Consider the following 15,529-nt stretch of genomic DNA (forward strand, 5'->3'; position numbering starts at 1 on the left):
CTTAAAATGCAAAATAAGAAAATTTACAAGTATAATTACCTCTATCCGAGGACACACTATATATTAATGGCTTTTAGCCATAATAGAATCTGGCGATAAAAAAATTGTCTTATTAAACAGGAAGTGGACCGCTTTTTCAACAGTTCCAATTTAGATAACCTGATTACTTACCATTTATTAATAATTTTCATCAAAGCCAGACCAAACAAGCTAGAAAATAAAGGGTGAATCATGGAATTTGATAAAGAAATAAGAAAGATAAGGGTAGGACAGAATAAAACTTGCTAGAGTAATAATATAAAAAATGAAAGATATTACAGCAGACTATATTTTTTATATTTATTTTAAATTATGTTTTTTAAAAACAATTTTAATTTGAATTAAAGAGCGCATACAAAAAAAATACCTTAATTAAATTATTGATTTTATTTTTATTTATTTATAAATCCATTCAAATATTTCAGTGACGTTTTTAAAAACAATTAAGGAAAAAACAAAGAAAATGTTGTAAAAACAATACACAATAATATAAAAATGGTTGTGAAAATTAAAAAAAAAATAATAATAATTATATAATAATAATAATAATAGAAAATTTACAATAGAAAACACACTGACTGACACACACTGTAATAATAGTAAAATATACCTTAGTACACCTAGTACACATACTATACACATATACACACAAACACACACACACACGTAATATGATGTGGGTGGACTCTGTTGTTAGGCCAGTCTCTCTATCATCCAAAATACGAGATTAGCTTTTTTAAGGTTTTACGATCACTTTTCGAACATGGGACATGCGTTCTTTTTAAAGTTGCACAAAAATTTACCCCGAAACGATTTTTTTTTGTGGATTTCTTAGAAAAAACTATTGATTAATTGGAAAAGTTGAAGGATAATTGAAAAATACAAATTCTAAGTCGAAGTTCAACCCTGTATCTTTACCCGTTATCTAATTATAAGGCACAATCACAATTGAGGGGGTTATCGACTAAAATGAATCCCTTTAGGTCGAAGTACAAGAGTCGTAAGAATGTGTAGGTCGTGGGCCCAGTCCAACCATTTCTTTTATTTTTTTTTTATATATATTTGTAAAGAATACTTTGTGTGGCTGATTTTAATAAAATTTAAAAAAAAAAACGCGTTTCTTCCACCTCTTCTAGGATGGATCATGATTCGTTTGATGATTTCGTTTTTTTTTCGATGATTCTTCATTTGCTAAGTAAATTATTAATTTTCTCAAGGGCGTAACGTAAATTACGTGCTAAATCAATGCTACATCCATGCTCCTCGATGGTTTGGAATCGATACGTACGGAAGTTCTTTTCATTATCGATGTATGTGACGGCTGACATTAATGGACACATTATTATTTTTGTATGATCCAAGAAATTCACCTAAACACCAAAAAAAGAATAGTACAATTGAATTGAATATCTAAAAGGAACAAAATTAATGCATTTTTGAAATTTTCCACAATGACCTCTCAAGGTATAAAAAAAAAAGTTTTATTAAAAGTTTTAGCTGAAATATTTCTGCACATTTTCGTTTTTTTTTTTTTTTCGACTTTATAGCTTTAAAGTTGAACAAAATACGCCAATTTTAAAATATCCATTAAAAAGTATCCATCTTGTAAACCGTTCGAGATAGAATATAAGTTTAAATGTAAAAGTTATTCTTTATACAAAAATTAACAATTTTTATTTGAAGCATTCTTTCGTAAACATCATTGTTTACCCGTTTCCCCAAAACTATCCGACAGAAAGTTGGATAACAACCCTAAAACTAGAGAAAATGAACCAAAAGATTGGTAAAATGAGATTTACCTGAACAGTTCCATTGGTGAGATGCATAACTACAGCGGATCCAGTGCGACACCATTGATGTAAATGTGGTATTCGTGACAATGAATCAGACTCCTTAACTTTGATCTGTGCTCCAGCTTTCATTAAATGTTCACGCATGTATCGATGGAAATATGATAATAATTTCATTTTCTTCTCCAAATATGCTGGATAATCGTCCACCGTCATGTAATGTTCAACGCCATCTTTACCAATGTAATGAACATTCCTAAAAAAAAAAACAAAACACATAAACCATCAATAAAATTAACAAAGAACACTCTCCATTAAATTATCTTTCAAACGAAACAAACAAATATCAAAATTGGTTCACCCGTTTAGGAGCTACGATGACACAGACAAACAGACAGATACACACACAAACACCCCATTTTGTAGTTTGGGGGGTTAAAAATGAAATACTTACAATCCATTGGCCAACATAATTAATTTAGTGGTATCGTTGTACATAACTCCAACACCTTCGTCGCACAACTGATACCCAAAACCATATTTATCAGAATAATCAACCCATTTGGATACCCAGACGACTGGTTGCGCAGCTGGATCTGTCATGTCATCACCAAAGTTGCCATGTTCACGACCTGGTTTTGTTAACAACAACTTTGTTAATTGTTCTTTCAACGCACGTAGATTCTTCTGGTAATCTTCGGACGATTCAATCGGTCGACCATTCGATGTAATTGAATTGTTTTGCATTGGTTTTCGTGGTGAATCCACAATCATTTGATGTTCGGCATTGTTCATTTCACCCAGTGGTCGACGTGCCAACGCTTGTTTGTGTTGTGCCTCGATGTGATCGAATCGTGGGGCCATTGTAAGACAACTGGCTGGCAAGCATGATGGCATGTAACCATGTGTAAAGAATTCATGATTTAGTAAATCGGCTACGGTTGGTCGACGTTGTGGATCGGTTTGAAGCATCTTTACAATCATGTTTACAGCTGGTGTGCTCAAATCTTTGGGTATTCTGCAAAATAAATATTTCGATCATGTTTCAAATTTTAGTATCTGGATGATCGAGCTTTGCTCGTTAGTATTATTTTTGTTTTTTGGTAAAATGAAATATAGCTACATCAATTTTTTCGCCCCCGAAACCCTTCTGCATACTAAATTTCATTAAAATAGTTCGAGCCGTTTCAGAGACAAAACGATGTTTTCTAAAAATGAAACCTATATAGATCGAGTTTTCGCTCCCGAAACTCCCTGCATACTAAATTTGATGAAAATCGTTGAAGCCGTCGCCCAGATTAAAGTTGCCCTTTTTTTTTCAAACGCTTATATCTCGAAAACTGTGTTGATGAACCGAACCGAGTTTGATGAAAATTTTCAAGGGTTAGGAAAGGTTCAAAATATGGTAATTAATAGTTTTTAAATCAAATTTTTCAAAAAAAAAAAACAAACAAAGCTTTACGTTGACTCACCTATAATCACATTTCTTAATTTTCGAGTAAGTTTCCCTAAGTGTTCCAGTTTCAAATGGTGGTTTTCCCATCAACAAAGTGTACATAATGCAACCAATCGACCATACATCCACTTCAAACGAATGTCCCTTTTTATTTAAAATTTCCGGTGCAATATAATTGGGTGTGCCACACAACGTTTTCTTCCGTTCACCGTTGAATTCAACGCGCGTTGCCAAACCAAAATCACCGATTTTCACATTTAACTCATCGTTTAAAAAGATGTTACCCAATTTTAGATCACGATGAATAATTCGCTTCGTATGTAAATAATTAACGCCATCTAATATTTGATGTAAATAAAATCGTGTTTCTGGTTCTGTTAAGGTTTTTCGACGTTTATGTAACTCCATCATTGACTGAAAATATTAATTTTCATAATTATTCATTCATTTTCATAAATGTACTGGTTTATTTTTAAATAGGGTGTCCTTTTTATTAATGGCCTAAATATTATTGGTTTTATAATCGGACACCAATAATTAATTTTATATTTTATTTATTTAATTTAATTATTATAAAGAAAAATTACATTCATTGTATAAAAACTACACGTTACAAAAACATTCACTATATTTCTACATTCTGTCATAAAGAATTATTTCTACTATTTCAACTACCCATGGTAGCAAAACATCGTACTACAGTACTACAGTTCATAATATATAAACTAAGCAAAATATCGCTAAACATGATAACTGTGATGTTACGATATTAATAATTCCAACAAATATCAGTCAGCCAGCTCATTAAAAAAACTAAAAGGTCAAGTTCTTTAAAATGGATTCGACCTTTAAGAAAGGTCTGGAGTCTTTTGATCTTGAATAAACCGGTGAAATTCGACTTTCTGCTTTTAATTTAATGGGAATTTTTCTTCTGATTTTCTTGGTACGTACTTGTACAGAAGAGTTCCAGACTATTGAACAAACGGACACAACTGACGGACACTCTTGACCTTAAATAAACCGGTAAAGTTTGATTTTTCTTCTGACTTTTAAGTTTATGAGAATTTTTAGACCCTGATGATTGGACAGACGGACTCGACCTTTATTTATGTAGAGATAATAAAAACTCGTAAAAACTTCATCAGAGATTAATAAAAGAGAACTAACTTACCCGTCTTCTACATAGCTCTAATATAATATAAACGTTGTGGATGTCCTCGAAGAAGCCATGGAAGCCGACCACATGTTTGTGGTTCAATGACCTGTGAATGGTGATTTCTTGAGTCATTTTATCCTTCTGATTATGTTTCATCATTAATTTCTTCGATACCATTTTTCCAGCGTATACTTGTTTTGTTTGATTGTCGGTTATTTCGTAACATTTTGCAAATCCACCCTAAAATCCAAATTTTATAGAATTTTTTGACAAGGGAAATGGGAAAATATGATTTGTTTTCTATTTTGTACGGTTGAATTTCTCGAAAACGTCATCATATCCCTTTGCTGGAACGATTTTTTTCGGGAAAGACATATCGAGATCAATTATGAAATTTGTGGCCAATTTGGATTCTACATAATCTATTAACATTTTCTTGGCATGGCCAAAATGCATTTTCGTAATTTTTTATTTCGTAATATGTTCAAAAACTTCCTAAAAGCACCTGGTGACCAGGACAACATGGTTGTACACCTCATCTTCGGGACTATCTCTAAATTGTTATCAAATACATGCAAAATAATTACTAAAGGATTTTTGAGGTTGCTATGATCACGAAAATGATGTCTAAAATACTTCTTGGTGTACCTGGGGAGAAAAGTGTAGCCTGGTTTCAGCGCTCATCTCCAGGATTTTTCACAAAATTAGTCACGTAATGAATCCAAAATCGAAAGTTTTCAAGATTGCTGATCACAAATATGATTTCTAAAATACTGCTTGGTGTACCTGGGAGCTATAGTACAGAGCTCCTAGAATTGAAAAGCATAGTTACAGAGCTCCAGAATTGAAAAGCATCTAAAATCCATACCCAGGGGTGGGAGGACTGTTGAGGTCGATTGTCATATATATAATTTTTTTAAAAATTGTATGAAAATCGTGGACATGAGCTTTGCAATTAGAGTACCCTGGACCCCAGACTTGATCATAGCGACCTCGAAAATCCACAAGTACTTATTTTAGATAAATTTTATAAGAATTTAGAGATAATCCTGAAAATAAGGAGTCATTCTGATCAACAGGTGCATCGAGGAAACTTTTGACCATAATGTCCGTGATTAGTGACCCTAAAAATCTCGAAAATTTGGCCGATTTCGTTCATTTTTTATAAAATTTTGCTCTTACAAAAATACATCCTAGCAATACCCAAAAAAATTTCCATGGATTGTATATAATCAAACCAGGTCACAAATTTTATAATTCACGTCATGAATCGAATTTTTAGACTCCCCCCTTTACGAAAGGGGCATCCTTCCTTTGAGATATGACCCGTGGACTGTCAAATATCATCAAAAACTTTTTATTCGAGATTTTATAAAAAAATATTTATTAAAAAAAAAAACTTGGAAATATTTGAAAGGTTTTTAAAAATGTTTAAAATAAGGCTACGCCTTTAAGCCTTAATACATCCAAAATTGGATTAACCTGTTATAAAAAGTTCAAAAAATAAATTACATAATTCGATAAGATCAAAATTTAAAATTGACTTTTAAACAAAAAATTTTAAATATATGAATTTAAAATTATAAATAAATTAATTAATTTAAAAGCCATTAAATTTAAATTTTATATTTTTAAAATTGATTAATGGTGGATGAAAAACATGTTTTTAACGTTTTAAGTTTAAAAACTCCAAATCTTGTATTTACAAGTTAGCCGATCATGGCACACAATCAATTAATCAAAAAAACAAATTTGAATGAAAAGTAAAAAATAAATTTTTATATAAGATTAAAAAAAATATGAAATTTGTCATTTTAAAAATGATTTACCTTGCCAAAATAACGACCTTTTGTATAGCTGACTTTTGAATTGGTATCGATGATCACATCAGGAATAATTTGTGTATCCGCCGAAGACGACATTTTAGCTTATATTTTTAAAAATAAATAAATGTATAAAAAAAAATAAAAAAACAAAATATATTTTTAAAAAAATGGATATAAAAATTCACACTAGCACAAAATTAAAATCTTTTTAAAAGACAAAATGTTTTTAAAATGTTTTTGTATTTGTAACTGCTGCTTTCAGTTGTCTTGCCATTTATGACAAACATTCAAGCAGTGAACTTTCTACACAATCCGTTAAATTTTATTTAACAGCAATATTTTTAAATGCACCAATAATATTCATTCATTTTGAAAAAAACATTCGTTCATCATCGGTTCAATACACGAACTTTACCAACTTTTTACCGCCAATTATAATTTTTTTAGGTTGAGTAATTTAATGAATTAAAACTTTTAAATTTTAATAACTTTGATGAAATTAATAAAACGAATAATTACTGAATTTATAAAATTTAAACTTTTAAATGGCTTCTTTTATCATAATCATAAATTTAAAGTGATTCACTTGCATTGAAAATACTTGTGAAGTTGTTAGAACGGATATTGAACATTAATCACTGATTTCTTTTTGTCATGAATGATAGTTTTCCGTTTTAACGGTTTTTTTGAATAAATACTTATTCTAAAACTAAACAAAAACTAATTGACTGTACTCTCTTCAAATTAGAATTTCAGGTGAATTAATGCCCGATAATGTTAATTCTTTTTACCTATTGAATACAAATTTTCAGCTTAACCTGGAGTCCATGACTGTAAAACTGCACTCACACGGATTTTCGAAAATTCGCATTTAAATCAATACTATTTAACGATAGGTATAATATGTACTAGGTGTGCCAGGATTTATCCAGGGAGAAATATTTTCTGTCACAACAAGATATTTCGAAAATAAAAATGAAAACGATCAAATTTAAAAAAAAAGTAATTCCGCGATAAGATTAAAATTTTATTGGCTTTATATATTAAAAATCGATGTGGCAGACCTTTCTGCCATGATAAATGCTGTAACACTAAATTTTGTCGAAAATAGATAAAATTTGCAATAATATGGTCTCTTACAAATTAATTTCCATCAAAGTGCCAAATACCCTGACACACCTAGTACATATTGTACCTATCTACTCCCATCAAAATAGAGTTTTGGGTGCATTCATGCTAGCTATGACAATTTTTAATAAAAGTCGTTATGCATAAAAATTGCCAATCGGTTTTGATTGATCGTAATCTTTCGAATTTTTATAAAATCATCAGCAATCTCGGAAACAGTTTCCACGATTTGCATGAAAATTAGTATGCAGGAGATTATTGAGGCGAAAAATCGATATACCTAGGTTTCATTTTTAGAAAACGTCATTTTAACCGTGTTTTCAGGAAAAATTTAAACATTGACTACAAAATATGACTCTTTCTGACATTTATTGGCGGCGAAATAAAGTACATTACCGAGACATTCAAAATAGTATTTGTATGGAGACATTTTAAATGGTTCTTATATTAGTTGCGATCGTTGGCCTTTGCTACGCGTTTCATTTAGTATGATTTGGGTTCGATTGGATTTGGAACCTGGACGTAGTCAATAAGTTTTTTAAAATAATTGTGGTTAGAAAATTATTTATTTGAAATCTTAAGAATTCTTTTACATTATCTTACATTTAATTTTGTTTGTTTTATTCTCTTTACAAATATACAACAACATTTAAAATTATGAACGTAACGTAACGTAATGAAACGCAGCGCAGCGTCTTCAAACCAATTTAGACCTAAACGCTACACAATAATTTAGGCATGCCATCGATCACCAAGATCACTATGAAGTGTTATATTACGAATAAAGACTCGTAGAGCTAGGACGTGGTTAAAGATTCGTAGAGCAGGTCTAAGTTGATCTGAAGACGCTCAATAAAACATATCAAATAAAATCGGTACAGTATAAAAAAAATTATTTATTAAAATGACACATTTTTTTGGATTATTAATTATTTTAATTAAAATAATAAAAAAAATTCAATTATAATTCAATAATAAATAAATTGTCAAGAGGGAGCAACGAACAGGAAGATACTCAAACATTATCAAACTTACATTTTGTATCAATTTTTATTATTTAAATGACTTTTGTGCGTTTAAAACGACTTTTAAAAGTTAAACAAAAATTGTAGAGTTAGGTCATCATTCCTCATCAAACTTTTGTTTAAGTTTTTTTTTGATTGGTTAACTACAAACATTAAAATTCTGTATAAATTAAATGGAAATTTTGAGGTTATGTTTATGAATTTTAAACAACAACTGCTTCTTGAATTTGACAGTTAAATTTTAATCAACTGAATTTTTAAAAATGTTTTTATGAGTTTTTAATTATTGTTAATTCGTATTTAATTTGTACAATAAAATAGTCTATTAGTTAATAATTTAAAAATAATTGCTAATTTGATTAAACTGTTTCTCGCCTCGATATTTTCTAAACTTTCTTAAAGAATGTAAGTTTGATTTAAAATGAAACAACCTTAAATTGATTTCATTTGACTCCCCTGAACTCGCAAAAGTCTTATTAAAACTTAAAATAAAATTATAATATTTATATTTTAATAAAAATAATAATTAAATTTTTATTGTCATAATTATATTCATAATAATATAATATTTAATAATAATTAATAGATATATATTTATTTATTTATGCCAGAATCACCGTACTATTTTTTAATAAAAAATCAATCAACAAATGCCGGGAAATCTTTACGAATTTTAAATCAAAACGATGAAATTGAGAAACATTTGGAAAAATTGAAGAGAATAGTTCAAGCTGAACAAAATGAGGTGCATAGTTTCACCGAAATATTTCGCACTAGAAATAATAGAGTTAGCTTTATTCTATGTTTAGGAGTTATGTCAATACAACATCTAACTGGAGTCCTTCCTGTACTCGTTTATGCTCAACTTCTTTTTCTTGCCATTATTCGAATCAACACTTGATTGTTTTATTATTCCTTATTTTTTAATTTTTTTTTCATTTGTTTCTGTTGGTTCAGGATCTTTTTCATTATTCTCACTATTTTCATTTTTTTTCGCTTTTTTTGGTTTATCTTTTGGTAATTTATAAGATCCTTTAATTTTTATTATTTCACCGTTTTTTACAGCTTTATTCAAATAACTTTTGATGAACCGTTTATATTTTTCAATGTCAATCAGATATTTTGCACCGATATATCATTTCAAAAATGGCATGAAAAGAAAAGAATTACTTGAAGAAGCCAATCAAATTTTATGTTTTTTATTCATCAATTATCTACAATTACCTCAGAACTGTTTTGAAAAAATACTTAGTTATTTGAGTGACGGTGACGAAGATTTAAAGAGGATACAAACGACAACTTCATCTTAGTCAGTTCATTTCTAAGAGAGAAAAACTTTTTGATCATAGAAAAGTCAATCATATTTTTATAATCAATATTAATTTTAAAAGTATTGGATAAATAAATTTATTATATAAATATTTTTTAATATTTTAATCAAGTAATAGAATCAAGTTAATAAAAACCTAATTTTAATAATCCTAACCCAATTTAACTTAAGATTTAAGAAAGATCTGGAGTCTCTTGACCTTAAATAAACCGGTAAAGTTTGATTTTTCTTCTGGCTTTTAAGTTTATGAGAATATATATACATAGTATTATTATATACGTCTTCTTAGTTCTAAAATAATATATATTATGTTAGAACTCTGTAGAAGACGGGTAAGTTAGTTCTCTTTTATTAACCTCTGATGAAGTTTTTACGAGTTTTTATTATCTCTACATAAATAAAGGTCGAGTCCGTCTGTCCAATCACCTGGGTCTAAAAATTCTCATAAACTTAAAAGCCAGAAGAAAAATCAAACTTACCCGTCTTCTACATAGCTCTAAAATAATATAAACGTTGTGAGTGTCCTCAAAGAAGCCATGAAAGCCGACCACATGTTTATGGTTCAAGGACCTGTGAATGGTGATTTCTTGAGTCATTTTATTGTTATATTTATGTTTCATAATTAATTATGAAACATAAATATAACAATAAAATAACTCAAGAAATCTCCATTCACAGGATGTTGTATTGACATAACTCCTAAACATAGAATAAAGCTAACTCTATTATTTCTAGTGCGAAATATTTCGGTGAAACTATGCACCTCATTTTGTTCAGCTTGAACTATTCTCTTCAATTTTTCCAAATGTTTCTCAATTTCATCGTTTTGATTTAAAATTCGTAAAGATTTCCCGGCATTTGTTGATTGATTTTTTATTAAAAAATAGTACGGTGATTCTGGCATCGAAATAAAAACCAAAACTAAAAATGTGGGTATTGTTAATGCAATCCATGCGTTTGACGATATAGAAACATATGGCACAAGCGCTGTTTCGAGCACTAATCCAGCATGATGTTGTAGAATAGAAAGCATTCCCATAACTCCACGAAATTTTGGTGACGATATTTCACCTACATGCTACGTACATTAGTATAACAGCGAATGCAGCTCCACCAGTTATACCCCTAACAAATTGTGCCGCGCATAAGCAATAAAAATCTTTTGCCAATATAACTGCAATCCATGTAAATATTTCTGGTATAGCTATGAGCAAAACAAAATTGTATTTTTACGCCCAATTTGATTTGCTAATATTGCACCAAATAATGGACCACTTCCACCACCAACTGGTACCATTGAAGCTAACCAAGATATTTCTGTTGATGTGAGTGGTATGTCTGAATTATTTGACGATAACTTGGTCCTACGTTCCATTCGTTGATGCATTCCAGTAATGAACATTAACAAACTTGCTAAAACATAATAAATTAAAAATTCGAATGAAGGTTTCATGATTCCATTTGAGGGTAGTCAATAGTTTCGGGGAGAGTCCAAGCGGAGTGCTTGCTTGCTTATGCCATGCGTGGGATATACCTATTCCAAGATGTAAATGAAAGGCATTATTTTTCCAATAGCCTATTCGGAACGATTAGAATACACTTGAGAAGGATAGTAAATCTATTAATAGGACAACGCCGGTTCCCGGAACACAGATGATTCATAGGCGGGAGGGTGAAGAATAATGATATAAAGAGCCTCTTTTCATGTTATTTACAACTGAAACCGTCTGTTCTCTTGTTTCAATAGAATATTATAGTTTCATTTGGTTATAATTATAACATCATTTTTCATCCGAGAGACATCTGTACTTCTGTACCGGATGTCGAGATGTTCTCAAGGAAGGTACACAACACAATATTTACAGGATATTTCAATAACTATGTTAATTATATTATCGATTTCTTTTAATTTTTTTTTTTACATACCAACATATATAATTCCAAACTGAATCAAAAAAACCATTGTCTGGAAAACCACGATTTCTCTGACCAAATATTTGAGTCCATATGATTTTGTTCATCTTCAAAAGTTTTATCTATTTCAAATGGCGTCAATTTTTTGGTAGATAAGAAGCTTTCCTTTTTATTAAGTTCAATTTTTGTTTTAAATTGTTCAATATTTTTTGGATTTGAAGCTGATAAAGTTTCTGATAATTTTGAGTACGAACAGATAAAATGCATTGAAGTTTTATTTTGCTCCATCTAAAAAGCAAAATGATTAATTGAGTACATTGAGAAGAGAAGAAGCAAAATTGCAACTTAACTGGAATATCACAGTGATACCCTCTGATTTTTTTTTGAAATAATTTGTGGATTCGATAGATTTTGATCAAAAATGACGATACAAATTATTTTCAAGTTCGGAAAACCACATTTAGTTGAGACTGGTTGCCCCCATCAATTATTTAAGAATGGTCGCAAATTAAGGCACAGTTTGGTGAGGTCGCGTGAAACAGTTTTATGTATATGACAGACAATGGATTTCTCTCAAACATATTACGTTTCATCCGATTTCATCGTATAACGATTCATTCGTTTAGAAGCTACGATGCCACAGACAGACACACAGACACGTTATACTTATAACATTCGTTTTTGTTATTCAGGAGTTAAAAATTTAAAATAATGCCACCAGTGTAAAAATGAATTAAACAAAACTAAAGTCTAGTCTAGTTCAAATGAAGTAACTTAATTTTAAAACTACGTTTTATAAAATATTATAACTTGTGTTCATTGACAACGGAAATTACACGAATAAGTACATTTAAAATAAAAAATTTTAATTGCTTGCATCTCCTTCACATTTTTGATTCCTTATAAAAGCATAGTCCAGTTAAAAAAAGTTTTTTTTTTTTGTTCATTTGTAATAATTACTCTTTTTCCAATATCAATTTATCGCGGTGCATGGTAAATCATGCAATAATTTTACTTTTGTAAAATAGTCTGCAACTTGTTTGGGTCTCATGCTTTTTTCTTCATTCTTACGCTCTACCACTATTTTAAGGGGTTTCTTCACATAAGACTTCTAGCAATACCATAGAAAAAGTTTTTAAGGTTCATTTTTTACATTAAAATTTTTGTTCTCCCTTATGGAAAAAATAAACTGTTACAAAGTCATACAAAGTTTAATAAAACGAGAATCAAGTTAATAAAAACCTAATTTTAATAATCCTAACCCAATTTAACTTGAGATTTAAGAAAGATCTGGAGTCTCTTGACCTTAAACCGGTAAAGTTTGATTTTTCTTCTGGCTTTTATGTTTATGAGAATTTTTAGACCCAGGTGATTGGACAGACGGACTAGACCTTTATTTATGTAGAGATAATAAAAACTCGTAAAAACTTCATCAGAGATTAATAAAAGAGAACTAACTTACCCGTCTTCTACATAGCTCTAAAATAATATAAACGTTGTGAGTGTCCTCAAAGAAGCCATGAAAGCCTACCACATGTTTATGGTTCAAGGACCTGTGAATGGTGATTTCTTGAGTCATTTTATCCTTCTGATTATGTTTCATCATTAATTTCTTCGATACCATTTTTCCAGCGTATACTTGTTTTGTTTGGTTGTCGGTTATTTCGTAACATTTTGCAAATCCAACCTAAAATCCAAATTTTATGACAATGTAAATGGAAAAATATGATTTGTTTTCTATTTTGTACGGTTGAATTTCTCGAATACTTCATCAAATTCGATTCGATTCAGGAAGTCAATTATGAAATTTGTAGCCAATTTGGATTCTACACAATCTGCATTTTCGTAATATGATGTACAAAAACTTACTAGAAGCACTTGGTGACCAGGACAACATGCTCATCTTCGGGACTATCTCTAAATTGTTATAAAATGCATCCAAATAAATACTAAGGGATTTTTGAGGTCGCTATGATCACAAATATGATGCCTAAAATACTCCTTGGTGTACCTGGGAGCCATAGTACTCTAGTTACAGAACTCCAGAATTGAAAAGCATCAAAAATCCTTACCCAGGGGTGGGAGGGCTGTTGAGGTCGATTATCATATGATTTTTTTTCCAAAATTGTATGAAAAATCGTGGAGACGAGCTTTGTAATTAGAGTACTCTGGACTCCAGCTTCGCCAAGGAGAATTTTCGATATTATATTCGTGATCAGTGACCCAAACAATCTCCAAAATTTGGCCGATTTCATTCATTTTTTTATAAAATTATAAAATACATCCTAGCGATGGCCAAAAAAATTTTCATGGATTGTATGTAGGATCAAACCAGGTCACAAATTTTATAATTCACGTGTCATGAATCGAATTTTTAGACCCCCTCCCGCCTTTTCCGAAAGGGGCATCCTTCCTTTCAGATAAGACCCATGACTGTCAAATATAATCAAAACCTTTTTATTCGAGATTTTATAAAAAAAATATTTAAGTATTCAAAAAAGAAAACTTTGGAAATATTTGAAAGGTTTTTAAAAATGTTTAAAATAAGACTACGTCTTTAAGCCTTAATACATCCAAATTTGGACAAACCTGTTATAATTAAAACTGACTTTTAAAAAAAAAATTATAAATATATGAATTTAAAATTATAAATAAATAAATTAATTTAAAAGCAATTAAATTTAAATTTTATAATTATAAAATGGTTTTATTAATGGTGGATGAAAAACATGTTTTTAACGTTTTAAGTTTAAAAACTCCAAATCTTGTATTTACAAGTTAGCCGATCATGGCACACAATCAATTAATCAAAAAAACAAATTTGAATGAAAAATAAAAAATAAATTTTTATATAAAATATAAAAGATTAAAAAACTATGAAATTTGATATTTTAAAAATAATTTACCTTGCCAAAATAACGGCAATTAAATTTAAATTTTATATTTTTAAAATTGATTAATGGTGGATGAAAAACATGTTTTTAACGTTTTAAGTTTAAAAACTCCAAATCTTGTATTTACAAGTTAGCCGATCATGGCACACAATCAATTAATCAAAAAAACAAATTTGAATGAAAAGTAAAAAATAAATTTTTATATAAGATTAAAAAAAATATGAAATTTGTCATTTTAAAAATGATTTACCTTGCCAAAATAACGACCTTTTGTATAGCTGACTTTTGAATTGGTATCGATGATCACATCAGGAATAATTTGTGTATCCGCCGAAGACGACATTTTAGCTTATATTTTTAAAAATAAATAAATGTATAAAAAAAAATAAAAAAACAAAATATATTTTTAAAAAAATGGATATAAAAATTCACACTAGCACAAAATTAAAATCTTTTTAAAAGACAAAATGTTTTTAAAATGTTTTTGTATTTGTAACTGCTGCTTTCAGTTGTCTTGCCATTTATGACAAACATTCAAGCAGTGAACTTTCTACACAATCCGTTAAATTTTATTTAACAGCAATATTTTTAAATGCACCAATAATATTCATTCATTTTGAAAAAAACATTCGTTCATCATCGGTTCAATACACGAACTTTACCAACTTTTTACCGCCAATTATAATTTTTTTAGGTTGAGTAATTTAATGAATTAAAACTTTTAAATTTTAATAACTTTGATGAAATTAATAAAACGAATAATTACTGAATTTATAAAATTTAAACTTTTAAATGGCTTCTTTTATCATAATCATAAATTTAAAGTGATTCACTTGCATTGAAAATACTTGTGAAGTTGTTAGAACGGATATTGAACATTAATCACTGATTTCTTTTTGTCATGAATGATAGTTTTCCGTTTTAGCGGTTTTTTTGAATAAATACTTATTCTAAAACTAAACAAAAACTAA

At 29.3% G+C, this 15,529-nt stretch overlaps 1 protein-coding gene across 3 annotated transcripts; it reads right to left on the reverse strand.

Annotated features, from left to right (window-relative positions):
• Window positions 1-1,217: 1,217 nt before the first annotated feature.
• LOC123290477 (serine/threonine-protein kinase polo) lies at window positions 1,218-14,969 on the reverse strand. Of its 3 annotated transcripts, XM_044870689.1 has the most exons (7): window positions 14,809-14,922; window positions 13,839-13,843; window positions 13,127-13,302; window positions 3,302-3,699; window positions 2,284-2,847; window positions 1,839-2,085; window positions 1,218-1,409 (listed from the first exon to the last, which is right to left on the reverse strand). In XM_044870689.1, the coding sequence occupies exons 3-7, from the start codon at window positions 13,286-13,288 to the stop codon at window positions 1,224-1,226; spliced, it is 1,557 nt and encodes a 518-aa protein (XP_044726624.1). In that variant the 5' UTR covers window positions 13,289-13,302; window positions 13,839-13,843; window positions 14,809-14,922; the 3' UTR covers window positions 1,218-1,223. The 3 variants fall into 3 exon arrangements, with proteins under 3 accessions (XP_044726624.1, XP_044726622.1, XP_044726621.1); XM_044870687.1 differs by lacking the exon at window positions 13,839-13,843 and having other exon boundaries at window positions 13,127-13,351; window positions 14,809-14,969; XM_044870686.1 differs by lacking the exons at window positions 13,127-13,302; window positions 13,839-13,843; window positions 14,809-14,922 and adding exons at window positions 4,457-4,681; window positions 6,271-6,427.
• Between the last annotated feature and the right edge of the window lie 560 nt (window positions 14,970-15,529).

This window comes from Chrysoperla carnea, chromosome 1, assembly GCF_905475395.1.
Source record: "Chrysoperla carnea chromosome 1, inChrCarn1.1, whole genome shotgun sequence".
Classification (NCBI taxonomy): domain Eukaryota; kingdom Metazoa; phylum Arthropoda; class Insecta; order Neuroptera; family Chrysopidae; genus Chrysoperla; species Chrysoperla carnea.

Bases quoted from the DNA above. Each gene is read 5' to 3' on its own strand.
- LOC123290477 (XM_044870687.1), bottom strand. From the start codon at position 14,901: ATGTCGTCTTCGGCGGATACACAAATTATTCCTGATGTGATCATCGAT. The intron at 3,700-13,126 runs GTAAGTTAGTTC...TAATATTTTCAG, and splicing joins TAGAGCTATGTAGAAGACGG to TCAATGATGGAGTTACATAA. The intron at 2,848-3,301 runs GTGAGTCAACGT...TTTATTTTGCAG, and splicing joins ATTAAGAAATGTGATTATAG to AATACCCAAAGATTTGAGCA.